We start from the raw sequence: 14,228 nt of genomic DNA, 5'->3' as shown, positions 1-14,228 counted from the left end.
GGACTCAGGTCCTGAATGACCATCTGGGCTTGTTGGAGCCCTGCCCTGGAGGCTTAGCCAGCTCAGCTGGGCAGGGCCATTGCATTTGGGGACAGGTGGAAAGGCGAGACAGAGGCAGCCAGACAGCAGAGAAAAGGAGGAGAGTGCAGAGATAGGCAGGAAAAGAAGGCACATGGAACTGAGCACATCCTCTCATACCCAGAGAACCATTGCCTGGGCTTTGGGCAGGTATGTAGGGAGGAGGGTTTGAGGCCCCACAGTCCTGGGGCACTTGACCCCTCTTAATTCTCTCCTTACAATTTTATTTTTCTTTTTCTCCCTCCTCCTTCAGCAAGGGGACTGTGTGATCAGCAAAGTCCTGACCTTCGACCTCACCAAGTACCCAGATGCCAACCCCAACCCCAATGAACAGTAGCAGTAGTTCTGCCCTCCTGCCCTGTCTAGATCCCTAAGTTACGCCTCTCCCAATCTCTGGATATTTGGCTCCCAACCTTTCCCTACCTCCTGTCCCCGTTTGGTATAATCATGAAATTTAGGCACTGCTATCGAGCATGAAGAGGAACAGAGGTGATGTTAGTTCTGGGGCAAAAATTCCTGAGCTTCAGGGAGCATCCTGGCCTCTGGAAGGAGGTGCTGAGCTGAACTGAGCTGAACAGGGCCATCTGTCCATCCCCTGTTCCACCACCCTGGACCTTACCCCATCACCCATAATCATGGGTTCCTTGGGCCCCCTGCATTTTGCTTGTGTGTGGGTATGTACGTGTGTGTATATGTGTCCACATGTGCGCATGTGGGTGTGTTTGAAAAATAATAAAGATATTGGAGACCCATTTTAGAAGGAGCCTAGGCTGAATTTGATTCCAAGAGAGCTTAGTATGACAGCACCCCGGCGCTGGGCATAGCCAGACCTCAGGATTCAGGCAGTTACATGAAACCACCCTCATTCACTCATTAATGTTTTCATTCATTTCGTGTGTTCATCAAATACGTACTGAACACCCTCTTTGTCAGACTCTATGCTAGGAATACAGAACTGAATCAGACATGATCTCTACCCTCCTACTAAGGAGATGCTAGTGGGTTCATGAGTTCCCGTGGTTAGCTGAATCATGTATAGGTGCTTTGAATTTGAGAAGAGGATGATCAGCTCCAGGCTTCCTGGAGGTCACATTTGAGCTGGACCTTGACAAGTTGGTAGGATTTGGTTGGGTGCTAGGAGCAGAGCCTGGGCTCTGGGGACAATTCTAGTCCCATTTTTTTATCACTTACTAGTTTGACACTGGGCAAGTAATTTGACCTCTCTGTGCCTGTTTCCTCAACTGTAAAATGGGGCTAACAGTATTTACCTACCTCATAGGATTTAATGATGTCAAACTCCTCACTGGAGGCCTTATCCCTGCTTGGAGCCCACTAGGTGCCAACCCCTCAGAATACAAGCCTTCTCATGCCTAACCCCTGAGGGCTTCTGATCCCAGTTGTTAGGGACATAAGGAGCCTCCAAATCTGGGAGATGCTGAATGCCCTGGTTATTGGGGAAGTTCCAGGGCATTGATGGGGTTTACCTGGTAAGTGGTGGACCTAAGGAACCCTATCGCTTCAATCATGTATGATAACTGGGTGCCTAGGCCCCAATCTGGGTTGTGAGGAAGTGGGGGAGAGGTAGCCTGGGCCGCATCCTGGCTGAATGAGTGTAATGTTCCTTCTGGGAACTAACCGCATTAGTTGCAGGCACTGTGCAGAGGCAGTGCAGTCTGCTGCCATGAGGTCGGTCTTTGCTTGTTCATGTATACTGTCAGACCATCACCTTGTCCGATCTGTATACTACATTTTTCTTTTTAAAAGTTAAATCAGTTCTAATTACCCAAGTAATGCATGAATCCATTTTCTTTTTAAGAAATTAGATTGTTGCAAATAAAGCTAGCTTCATTCGACTACCATTCCCCCTCCCCCTCTCAATTGCTATAATGTCTGTTGTACATCCATCTTGACTTTGTTTTAAGACTTTTACGTATGAGTTCATTGAAAATACTGTGTTTAATGCAGATGGTGTATTGAATCATTCTGCAGTTTTCTTTCTTTGCTTAGCAGTGTTTTTGAGATCTATGCATGTTGCTAAATGTAGATGCAGTTCATCCTTAGTAATTGTTATGTAGATTGCCATGATGTGACTCTGCCACATTTTATTTACCCATTTCTCGTGTGATAGACAGTAAGACTCTTCTGTTTTGGCTTTTATAAGGATACTACGCAGAAGCATCGTGTGTGCGTGTGTGAAAATTTACCTAGGGTTGATTCCTACAAGTTGAATTACAGAATCGTAGGTTATTTATATTTTTGTTTTTAATAGATACTTCCAAATTGCCTTTCTGTACTGTTTACTCAGTATTTTTCTTGAGGTTGTCTTAGGTCTAATATCGTTATCTACTTCATTTCATCCTGAGTAGTGATAACCGTGAAACCATGGGTTTGATGTGCTAATAAGTATGTATTTTCTAATACATATCAAAAGGGATAGCTATCAAAACAAAATAAATTTGTCTGTTCAACCAAAGAAGTCACATACCACTAGTGGTATGTGTGCTGTAATTTGGGAAATGCTGGCATATGTGGAAGAGCACAATTGGGGAGTCACCCTGGTTCAAATCCTAGCTGTAGAAACTTGAACCTGTTAGTTCACCTCCTTGAGCCTCAGTTTCCTAATGTAGGAAAGGAGATAATATATACCTACCTTGCAGCGGTGTAAGGAAGATGAAATGATATATATCTGAAGCAATTTGGCTGGCATGTAGATTATAACAGGACTTTAAAGGTAGCGATTGCTATTCTTCCCACTTTGCAGATGAGGAGACTGAGGCCCAGCAAGGTTAAATCACCCAGCTACCAGATAACAATGAGGGTTTGAACCCACACCCTCCAATTCAGTCTTGTGCTTTCTCCACTCTAAGGGTAGTTATCAACCTTAACCTGCGAAGCTTTTTCCTTTTTCTTTTTTTTTGGTTGCACCATGCAACTAGCAGGATCTCAGTTCCCCGAACAGAGACTGAACCCGGGCCATGGTAGTGAAAGCCAGGAATCCTAACCACTAGGCCACCAGGGAACTCCCTCTTTTTCCTTTTTAAAAATCAAAGCAATATATACACCAGTTAGAAAATAAAATAGTACAGAAGGGCTTATAATGAAAAGCAGCAGTTCCCTGCTGCACCCCCATGTCCAAAGGATGTGGAGCTCCTTGCTCTGGTCCCACCCCTGGAAATCTAATTCAGTAGGTGTGGATGATAATCTGGGTAACTAATCCCTACCTCACGAGGTAGAAAGCATTACATGAGATGCCTCAGGATAAGACCCTGGCACATAGGAACACAAGTGCTACAAAAGGTTTAAATCCTGAGGATCAGAGAGGTGAGATGACTTGTCTGAGATCCCAGTGGTTTGCTGACAGAGCCTAGACTTCCACTGGGATCTCCTCTGTGCTTGCCCAGTGCTTTCCCTTGTGCCATACCACCTCCTATCATCACAAGGCAACACGTGCTCAGTGCAGGCTGTGCCCAGAGAAGAGCAGACACCACCATGGTGTGTTTCCAAGAGCCAACTGGATCTGAGTAGAATCCCTAGGGCTAGTTGGAGGACACTAGGTTGACTCCCTTATGTTCTGGACCCGGTAGCCTTAGTCTCGGGACACAAACGTGAGTCAAATCTTTCTCCTGTCTTTGAGGAACTCACTGTCTAGTTGGGGAGGCAATTCATAAAGCAGTGTGATCAGTGCTCTGACAGGAGCATGGATAAAGGAGGGGCATCTAGCTTAGGTAGAGGTTCAGGGAAGATGTCCTCTAGTCTAGGAAGTGACACCTGAGCTGACTCTTGGGGGACTGGCAGGAATTAGCCAGTTGAGGAGGAAGTGGAAGGAGTTTCCAGTGAGAACAGTATGCACGAAGACCTGAAGGCAAGAAACATCCTAGCAATTCAGAAATACTGAAGCATAAGGTTTCCTGGGCTGGGGAAAAGCAGCAGGAAATGAAGCTAGAGAGGTAGTCAGGAACCAGATTTGAAGAGGGTCGTAAGAGCCTGGCTACAGAGCAGATTTACCTCATAGGACAGTGTGGTTCCCAAACTGGCTGTGCACCAGAAACACTTGGGGCATCCTGGGCCCCAACCTCTAAAAATTCAATTTCCATAACTGCAGTGGGGGCCTTAGGATCTGGAGTGCTTATAAAGGTCTGCGCACAACTCCAGTGTGCAGCCAGGTTTGGGAATTGTGGGTTGGAGACAGCAGGGGAGCCGTGGAATAGTTTTAAGCAGAGGAGACTCCAGATAAGATGTGATTTTAACAAACCCCTTTCTGGCCAGCCAGTGTGGAAATAGATTAGGTTAGATGCTCAAGCTGTATGCTCCCATGCCTGTAGTTTCCTTGTTGTTCAATTCTCACACTGTTTTATATTTGCTTGTTTTGTCTCTCTGAATAAGCTGTAAGCACCACAAGGGTCAGCCTGGGGTTATCCTGCTACTGGTATATCCCCAGCAAAAAGCACAGTGCGTGACCCCAAACAGGCACCTAATAAATAGTTTTGAATGAATGTATGCATGAATGAATGCATTTGTGAGGGAGGGAGGGGAGACAGATTAGTTAGGGAACAGTTGAAAATACTAGGCCCACTCAAGGGTAAGGGCAGTGGGAATGGATTGGAGATGAGCCGTTAAAGGAAGATGATGAAGCAGACTTGGTGACTGATTATTGGATGTGGAGGGTGACTGAGAGGATAGAATGAATACTCGTTAATAGCCAAGATTCCTACCCTATCCCAGTCATTCTCCTTCCTTATCCATCTGACTCAGAATCTCCTTCCAGCCTCCTCAGCAACTGGAATTCCTCAAGTTAGGTAAACATTCTCTGTGTGCTGTGTGGTCTCCCCCTCCCCCCGGCCACTGATTGATTCATCAAGTTCAATAAATCTTGGCTAAGCACCTCCTGTGCTTTTCCAAGCCAGGACTCTGACTCCCTCTTTCCTACCTCAGATGTTTTTGTGGGCTTCCCCAGATAAGACTTATATCCCTTATACAGTAACCCCAAGGGAGATACCCAGATGTCAGACCTGTAAGGGAACTTACGGATTTTTATTTTTTTATTTTTTTTATTTTTGGCTGTGTTGGGTCTTCGTTTCTGTGCGAGGGCTCTCTCCAGTTGTGGCAAGCGGGGGCCACTCTTCATCGCGGTGCGCGGGCCTCTCACTGTCGCGGCCTCTCTTGTTGCGGAGCACAGGCTCCAGGCGTGCAGGCTCAGTAGTTGTGGCTCACGGGCCCAGTTGCTCCGTGGCATGTGGGATCTTCCCAGACCAGGGCTCGAACCCGTGTCCCCTGCATTGGCAGGCAGATTCTCAACCACTGCGCCACCAGGGAAGCCGAACTTACGGATTTTGTCTAACCCCTTCCTGAGGCTCTCAGAGGGGAGGGAACTTGCCCAAGGCCCCTCTACTAGGAAGTGTTGGAGCCAGAACTGGAACCTAAGTTCCCTTTCCACATTGCCCCTAGAGCCTTGATTTCTCCCATTGCAGATCAGGACAGGGAGAGGAGGCCATGGAGAAGGTGGGACTTAGGTTGGCCTTGAAGGTCGATATACTGGACAGCCCAAGAAGCAGCTTGCCAATTACACTGCCCCCTTCTGGAAGCCCTCAGCAGACCTGCCATGCCCACAGTCCCTTCTAAGGGGTTTCTTAAGCATGAGTTGCCATGTTCTGTACCATGTGACCTCACAGTCCTGGCCACAGATGGTTAAGTTGGGGTAGTATCTTACTCAAGGACAGCTAGTCTCTAAGCTGGCCAGTGGCCTACTAGGTGGACTGATGTAAGAACTCTGCCTCCTAGTGATGGGCTGTATCGGATGGCAAATATATGAAACAATCAGATGCTTTTTCAGGGAGGTTGAATGTGAGGCATTCAGAAGAAGTGAACAGTTAATTAGAATTTATCAAGGCAGGAGTGGTGGTGGATGAAGGGTGTCAGAAACTGAACAGTGAAAGCAAGGAGAAAGCTGCAGAAATAATGAGACATATCTTTAGAATGTGGGGCCACAGGTAGCAGAAGCCATGAAGCAGCAAGACAATGGGTCAAAAGGACACAAGCCATGAAGCAACAGGAGCCACGACGTAGCAGTAGCCATGAGGAACAGAAATCATGAGACCCTGAATCTGAGATTCACGGAGCAGCATAAGGCTTGAACAGACAAGATCCATGAGGCAGCAGAAGCGATGAGACTGCAAGAGCCACAAGGTAGCTGCAACCGCGTGGCAGCAAGGCAACAGCAATCAAAGAGGCAGCGGGATAGACAAGGCAAGCAGAAATTACAGCACACAGAAGCCCTGGATTAATTGGAACTGAAGCCCCAGAAGCCAGGAAGCTGCAGGAGCCAGGAGGCCCAGAAACTCTGAGGCCCTGAAGGCCATGGGCTAGGGAGGAGGGGAGCAGAGAAAAGGTAGTCAGTAGCAGTAGGAGGAGTATAAATTCTGCGAGAAAGAAGTTGAGTCACCATTTTGGGAAGCACTAGAGAAGGGAGCAACAGATGCCTGCAGCTGAGGGGGTGACAAGATAAGCCAGGCTCTAGAGCTGCTTTGGATCATGAACCATTTTCAAGTTTCTCTTCTGTGAGGCTGCCTGTGTAGCTGTTTTTGTCTTCCTTATTTCCCTGTGAATGCTTCAATAAATCTCCATCACTAACCTGAGTGTGTCTGTTCCTTGTAATCTAAAAGAGGTTAACACTGTGGCGTGCACTTTAGATGGGTGAAGAGCAGGGCAGAAGGTCTTCCAGGTGGGTTTGAACCGAGACAGAGGTGGAAATTCATTCATTCTTCTCTCATACCCTCACTGGCACAGGCACTTTTCATTCATTTACTCATTGGCTTCTTTTTCTCATTCATTCATCTGGTCATCATTCATTTATTCACTTATTCATGTATAACTCATTCACTTACTTATTCATTCATGCATTAATATAAGCATTTGCTCATTTGTTCTTTCCAGTATTCACTCGGTCATAACTTTTCCATCCATTTGTTCAGCAAGCATACATTGAGTTCCTGCTGCATGTCAGGCCCTGTGCTTGGTTCTGGAGATGAGATATACTCCCTGAACTCCAGGAAGTCACAGTTTACCTGGAGACTCAGATAAGTAAGCAGATAAGTGCACCAACTGTGACAAATGATCTAACAGAAGTCTAGATGAGGCAGAGTAGAGAATATAAGGCCATCGGATTGTTCTTCCTGGGGTGGGGCGGGATGGAGGGAGTAATCAGGAAAGCCTTTATAGAGAAGGGGGTACTTGAACTGAATCTTGAAGGAAGAGCTGCTGTTTACCATGTAGAAATGGGGGAAAGAATATTCCAAGCAGAAGAGCTGCCTAAGCAAAATTACATAAAGAGTGTGAAAGCACATGGATTTTGGGGGGAGCAGTGGAAGAAATGGTGGAAGCCAGGGAGTCAAGCTTAGCTTTGATTCTATGGGCAATGGGAAGCCATAGAAGGGTTTGAAGCAGGGAAGTGACAGAGTCAGACTGGTATTTTAGGAAGATCACTCTGATAGCTGCTTTGAAGGATGGTGGGGGCATGAAACATTGACCTGAATAACATACTTGAAGAAAGAACACGTAAGTGTCATAACTAGAGGCATGAATGAAGACTCGGGAGTCACCGAGGAGGAAGGAAGGTCTGCCAGGGGACTAAGGAAGAGTTTTTGGAGGAGGTGGAATTTGAGCTGAGCCTTGAAGAATAAGGAAGATTCCAACTAGTGGAGATAAGGAGTAATTTTTTTTTTCCAAGCAAGGAGATGAGCATAAGTATGGTAAGCTTGGGCTAACGAATATTCCAGTTTGACTGCAGTAGAGCTGCATTTAAGGGAGAGGCAGGGAGGGAGACTGCAAGGTTTCTCAAAGATTTGTATATTCTGCCTCCATTAGGTCTGCAGGGACAAGGGAATTTGCGGGGAGGGAGTAAGTGGTGGGGAGGGGTGTCCTTTTTCTGTTTTTAAAAATTAATTTTAAATACACGTTCATTTTAAAATAGAAGTAATGCATGCACGTTGTTCAGAAAACAAATCAATAAACTCAAATTAGTACAAAAGGAAGAGTCTACTGACCCACGCATCCCCACCACCGTTCTACCGCCTTTAGTTATTAGCAACCACTTTTAGTTATTTCTTCTGATTGTTATCTCCATATCTAAATACTATGCCATGTGATTTGTCTTTTATCAATTTCAGACATTACCCATTGGTGTCCTGCTATGACAGATGAGGATTTAGATAATTTACACCAAGCTCAACTCTTGTCCTTCCTGCTTCTAATATAATTTAGTTTCTCTATTAGATACTTTTCTGAATTTAAGCAACATTGTGATTCCTTGTTCCATGAGACAATTTTTCTTGACCAGAATTTTGTTAGCTGAGAATATCTTTTTGCTTTCTTCCCCACAGTTCAACCTCTCAACTTCTGTCATCTGGTCTTTTATGTGTCAAAGTTGGTAACATTGAATTCTGTTCTGTAAACATGATTAAGGCTTTTTCTGTGTGTTTTGTCTACAGTTTAATAGTTTGATTCTAAAAGTTTAAAAGCAATAAGCAGTTATTATATTAATATGACTAATTGTTCATTGCAGAGCCAATTATGTACTTTTTAAAAATAAATTTATATTTTTTATTTTTGGTTGCATTGGGTCTTCGTTGCTGCGCGCGGGCTTTCTCTAGTTGTGGCGAGCGGGGGCTACTCTTTGTTGTGGTGCGCGGGCTTCTCATTGCGGTGGCTTCTCTTGTTGAGGAGCACGGGCTTTAGGTGCACAGGCTTCAGTAGCTGCGGCTTGCAGGTTCTAGAGGGCAGGCTCAGTAGTTGTGGTGCGTGGGCTTAGTTGCTCCACGGCATGTGGGATCTTCCCGGACCAGGGCTCGAACCTGTGTCCCCTGCATTGGCAGGTGGATTCTTAACCACTGCACCACCAGGGAAGTCCCAATTATGTACTTTTATAATTTTTTCCTTGTAGCAGTTTTTCATTTTTCCTGAAGTTTCTCTTTCACTATTTTACTTTTTCATATATTCCATTTTTTTCTTTCCCAAAATCTCTATCACATTAAGTACATCAAGTCCACCCCCCCACCAATAAAGAAAAAGACCTTCTTCTTGGAGCCCTCCATCTCCTTGCTCAAATCTTTACTAGTTGCTCTCTAGGCCTGATGCATGGCTGTCATTTTGAGACTTTCCTTCACAGCTTTCCTTGGTTATATCTACTATTTACTGGTTCCCAGGGTTTTTGTTTTGTTTATTTTTTCCATTGTTTTGATAGTATACATCCTCAAGTAACTTTCTCAAAAAGGTTGTGTAGGGGGTAGACTTCCTGGTCTTTGCATATCTGAAAATATCCATATTCCACTCTTATACTTGGCAGAAGTTTGATTTGTTTTGGGTTTTTTTGTTTGTTTGTTTTTGGGGGTTTTTTGGCCATGCAACATGCAGGATCATAGTTTCCTGACCAGGGATCGAACCCATGCCCCCTGCAGTGGAAGCGCAGAGTCTTAACCACTGGACCACCATGGATGTCCCCTAACGTTAGGGGTTCAACATCTTTTTCCCATAGAACTTTGAAGGCATTGCTCCACTTTCCTCTAACATCCAATTTTGAGGATAAGAAGCCTAATATTCGTCTGAGTCTAATTGCTTTTACATAAATCTACCCATCTCTATTTCTTCTCTCCTGGGATCTCAGTGACATGAATGTTATATTTTTTCTTATAGTGTCGCAGGTCCCTGAGTCTCTGTTCACTTTTTCCGCAGTCTATTTTCTCGATTGGGTAATTTCTTTTTTTTTTTAAATTTATTTTATTTACTTATTTTTGTCTGTGTTAGGTCTTCGTTGTGGTACACGGGCTTCTCATTGCGGTGGCTTCTCTTGTTGCGGAGCACGGGCTCTAGGTGCATAGGCTTCAGTAGTTGTGGCACGCAGGCTCAGTAGTTGTGGCTCGTGGGCTCTAGAGCACAGGCTCAGTAGTTGTGGCACACGGGCTTAGTTGCTCCGCGGCATGTGGGATCTTCCCGGACTAGGACTCGAACCCGTGTCCCCTGCATTGGCAGGCGGATTCTTAACCCCTGGGCCACCAGGGAAGTCCCTGGGTAATTTCTATTGTTCTGTATTCAAGTTAACTGATTCTTTCCTCTGTCCCCTACATTTTGCTGTTAGCCCATCCATTGAGGTTTTTGTTTGGGTTATTGTATTTTTCAGTTCTAAAATTTCCATTTGATTCTTCCTTATATCTTCTATTTTTTTGTTGACAGTTTCTGTTTTTCCACTTGTTTTAAGCATATTCCTAATTGTACATTGAGGCATTTTTATGATGGCTCCTTAAAAACCCTTGTCAAAAAAAAAAAAAAAAAAACCCTTGTCAGATGATTTTTAACATCTCTGTCATCTTGGTGTTGGAGTCTATTGAGTGTCTTTTCTCATTCAAGTTGAGATTTTCTTGGTTCTTGGTAACATAAGTGATTTTCTATTGAAACCTGGGCACTTTGGGTATGGTGTTAAATACGAGGATTTTTTAAAAAAATAAATTTATTTATTTATTTATTTATTTTTGGCTGCATTGGGTCTTCATTGCTGCACTCGGACTTTCTCTAGTTGTGGCGATCGGGGGCTACGCTTCGTTGTGGTGCATGGGCTTCTCATTGCGGTGGCTTCTCTTGTTGCGGAGCACGGGCTCTAGGCACACGGGCTTCAGTAGTTGTGGTGTGCGGGCTCAGTAGTTGTGGCTTGCGGGCTCTAGAGCACAGGCTTAGTAGTTTGTGGCGCATGGGCTTAGTTGCTCCATGGCATGTGGAATCTTCCTGGACCAGGGATCGAACCCATGTCCCCTGCATTGGCAGGCAGATTCTTAACCATTGTGCCACCAGGGAAGTCCAATACGAGGATTATTTAATTGTTTTAGCTTGTCTCCTTAGACACTGTTCCAGCAGTGAAAGAGGGGACGCCGCCTTGTTACTACCAGATGGGCATGGAAGTCCAGGATCCTCACTCAATCTCTGTTCACACCCCAGAAGGAGGGTTTCCTCATGATTCTTGGGTGAGGGTGGTAGTTCTGGCTCCCCACACAGCCTTCTCTGACACCACCCCAGTGAGAAGGGGGAAGAGTTACTCTTTATAGCCAGCAAAGGTAGAAGTCTAGGCTCCCCACTTGGCCTTTGCTGGTGGGGCCACAGTTTTTTCTGTGGTGTTTGGCTGGAGTAGAGTGGTTATTATCTAATTGCCGTCTTCTCCAGCACCAAGTCTGGGATACGTGAGGCAAAAAGCAAACCAAGGGAGCTCACTACCATGTTGCTCCTCTGCTACTGAGGTCCCCAGGAGGTTTGCCTTCTTCTCTCCACCTCTCAGTCTTCTTATGTTTATATGTAATATCCCAGGATTTTAGCTGTACTTGGGGAGAAGAATAGGGAAAAGTACTTTTACTCCATCCACCCCCCCCACCTTTAAATAGTTATTTTTTTTAAACTGTATTCTTGGTGTTCTAAAATTTCCTAATTATGTGTTTAAGTTTGGGGATTTGTCATTCATTGTGATGGTCATTGGTTAGGTCCCTTCATCTTGGAGTTCTTTAACTCTGGGAATTCTCATATTATTTCTTTGATACATTCCTCTTTTCTGTTTTTGTTTTTGTTATTGTTGTTGTTCTCTCCTGGAACTCCTTAAAGTTGGATGTTAGACCTTCTGAATTGATCTTTTGTATTTTTATCTGTTCTCTCAACTGCTGCCACACTTCCCCCCTCCCTCCCTCTCCCTTCCATTCCTAGTTCTCTCTCTCTCCCTTTTGTTTACTTTCTAGAAGAAGATTTAACTTTATTTTCCAACTCTTCTATTAACATTCCTTTTCACTTTGCCAATCACACTTTAAAATTTCCAAATATCCATTCATGTTATCTTTTCCTTTCTTATAGCATCCTGTTCTTGTTTAATGGATGCACTATTATCTTGAATCTTTCTGAGAATAATAGAGGTATTTTTATATTTCATTGTGTTCTTTGAAATATTTATTTCCTTTGGGATTTGTTTTCCCCCATTTGTGTATTTTGATCTCTTTCAATTTGTAGTCTTTTGTCAAATACCCGGTGATCTATAGTTGTTTACTCATATTTAAGAATGTAGCAATAAAATTTGATTGGAAGCTCTGTATATGGGGTACAGAGCTAGGTGACTGGTGGCTTACCTTTAGGATGATTGGAGAATAGCTGACTACTCTGCTGCGCCAAAATGCAAAGATCTTTTCTCCAAGGTTGTTCAGTTTCCTTAGATAAGAAACCTCTGGTTTTGCCTAATGGGTAGACACCTGGCTGCTGTGAATTGTACACAGGGTGGTGGGTTAACAGTTTGATATACAGCCTTCCAATTAATCTCCCTGTTTTCAGCCCCACATCTCACTCCCACTCTATACCATACCTGGCATTGTTAAGACCCAAGACACTGCAGGCTTCTGCAGAGAAAGATCAACTCCTTCCTCGGTGGCATCACCTCCATGCATACTCCAGGCTGTGGCTTCCTCCACCATGCTTCATCAGTCACCATTTCTCCATTTACTTCCTATCTTCCAGACATTTGTTGGAATCTCTCTTTTGCTGATGGACCTGCTCCTGATGGACATTCTCTTCATCATTGTGTTTTTATACTTTTTTAAAATTCCTTTACTATCATTTTAGCAAGGTTTCAGGTGGCAGTGGAGATAAACATGTGGTAAGTCTACTATCTTGTCCTGGAAATCTACTAGTCTACTTATAACTGTTTATTTTTTACTTTTCTGATAATAATCTTCATATCTCTAAATAATATACAATTTTTTCTGTTTATCAACTTATCACTTTCAGACATTATCTGTTGACTTCCTGCTACTAATACCACCCAACTGCCCTCCTCCAATGCCCCAATATAAACATATCACTAGTTATATATCCTCTATTTCTTACCTTTGTACCTTTAAGTAATAGACTTATATTCCCTCTTTCAATCTCTCAACTTCTGTCATTTATACTTTTACTTTTATACTAACAAGATTAATAATATTTACATTCTGTTCTACAACCAAAATTAAGTCATCCATACTTTGCTGACAGGTCATTCTAAAAGCTTAAAGTCAATAAAGTGTTTATGTTATTATGATTATGTAAATGTTGTTCCTAATGCTCCAATCAGTGTACTAGGATTACATTTCTTTTCTTATACAATTTTTCTTTCCTGGAGTTTCTAATTGCCTTTCTCTTTTCCTTGCATTGTCTGACTTTATCTCCTTCTTAAGTTGTTCCAAATTCTTAAGGAAAGTATAAAATCGTTTGAATCCCCTTTTTTCCCAGATACCTCCCTCCTGGAGCCCTCCGTCTTCCTGCTCCAATTTGGACTGATTGCTCTATAGGCCTGCAGCACAACTGTCATCCTGGGACGTCCCTTCATTACTCTTCTGGGTTGGACCCAATCTTTCCTGGACCCCATATCTTCCTCTTTCTTAGTTTACTCCTTTGTAGTGGACTTTGTAGTCGTTCTCCAACATCCATTCCTCTCCTCCCCCATTGTACAACAACTATGCAATTTGGGTGGGACTGACCCCATTGCCAGCTCTAGGTATAGAACTTTATGGATAATCTCTCTCTCCCCTTTGCCGCAGTGATGATTGGTTCAGAGATGATCCAATCACACTGAAGCTTTTGTTCAGTTTTTGAGGGAAGAGGTAGCCTGTCTTCCCTTGGACATGAACAAAGAAGCATGTAGCCTGGTCGCTGCTGTTAACCATCTTGTGAACATGTGGAAGGCCTACCTGAGGATGGAGCTGACAAATGGAGAAGGCACAGCCAAGAGAATTACAGGGAAATGGAACCATATTCCTCATCATACCAGGCCTGAAGTCTTCCCTGCCTATGGACTTGTTGGTTAAGCGAGCCAATAAATTGCTTGTGTTATTTAAGCCAGTTTGAGTTGGGTTTTATATCGCCTGCACCAGAAAGCATTATAACTTATACTTGTTGGTCTCACCCTTCAGAGAAGGAATGAGTGCATTTTTTGGTTATATGAGGCACTACATTGTGAAAGCATTTTTTTAGAGTAAGTCTGGGAAGAAGGGTATATGTGGATGTTGGACAACCAAAGGAGTGAACTCTGTTGGCTGCCTAGTATCTAAATCTCCATCCTGTTTGGGGGGATTCCCCATCGTGTGAGTCTCGGTGGAAGGCAGGCC

General features: G+C 44.0%; 1 protein-coding gene across 4 annotated transcripts in view; it reads left to right on the top strand.

Moving 5' to 3' along the window:
- Positions 1-13,930, top strand: part of SMC1A (structural maintenance of chromosomes 1A) — a 45,558-nt gene extending 31,628 nt beyond the window's left edge. The window contains exon 23 of one of the 4 annotated variants that reach the window (XM_036841103.1): positions 13,354-13,930. In XM_036841103.1, the coding sequence (XP_036696998.1) occupies positions 13,354-13,600 (247 nt within the window). In that variant the 3' untranslated portion in view covers positions 13,601-13,930. Of the gene's footprint in view, positions 1-331; positions 3,046-12,600; positions 13,327-13,353 lie in introns of those variants that run through there. The other 3 variants (XM_036841104.1, XM_036841101.1, XM_036841102.1) reach the window with 3 other exon arrangements.
- The last annotated feature ends 298 nt before the right edge of the window (positions 13,931-14,228 follow it).

This window comes from Balaenoptera musculus, chromosome X (assembly GCF_009873245.2).
Source record: "Balaenoptera musculus isolate JJ_BM4_2016_0621 chromosome X, mBalMus1.pri.v3, whole genome shotgun sequence".
Classification (NCBI taxonomy): Eukaryota; Metazoa; Chordata; class Mammalia; order Artiodactyla; family Balaenopteridae; genus Balaenoptera; species Balaenoptera musculus.
This window is presented reverse-complemented; position numbering and strand designations above follow the sequence as displayed.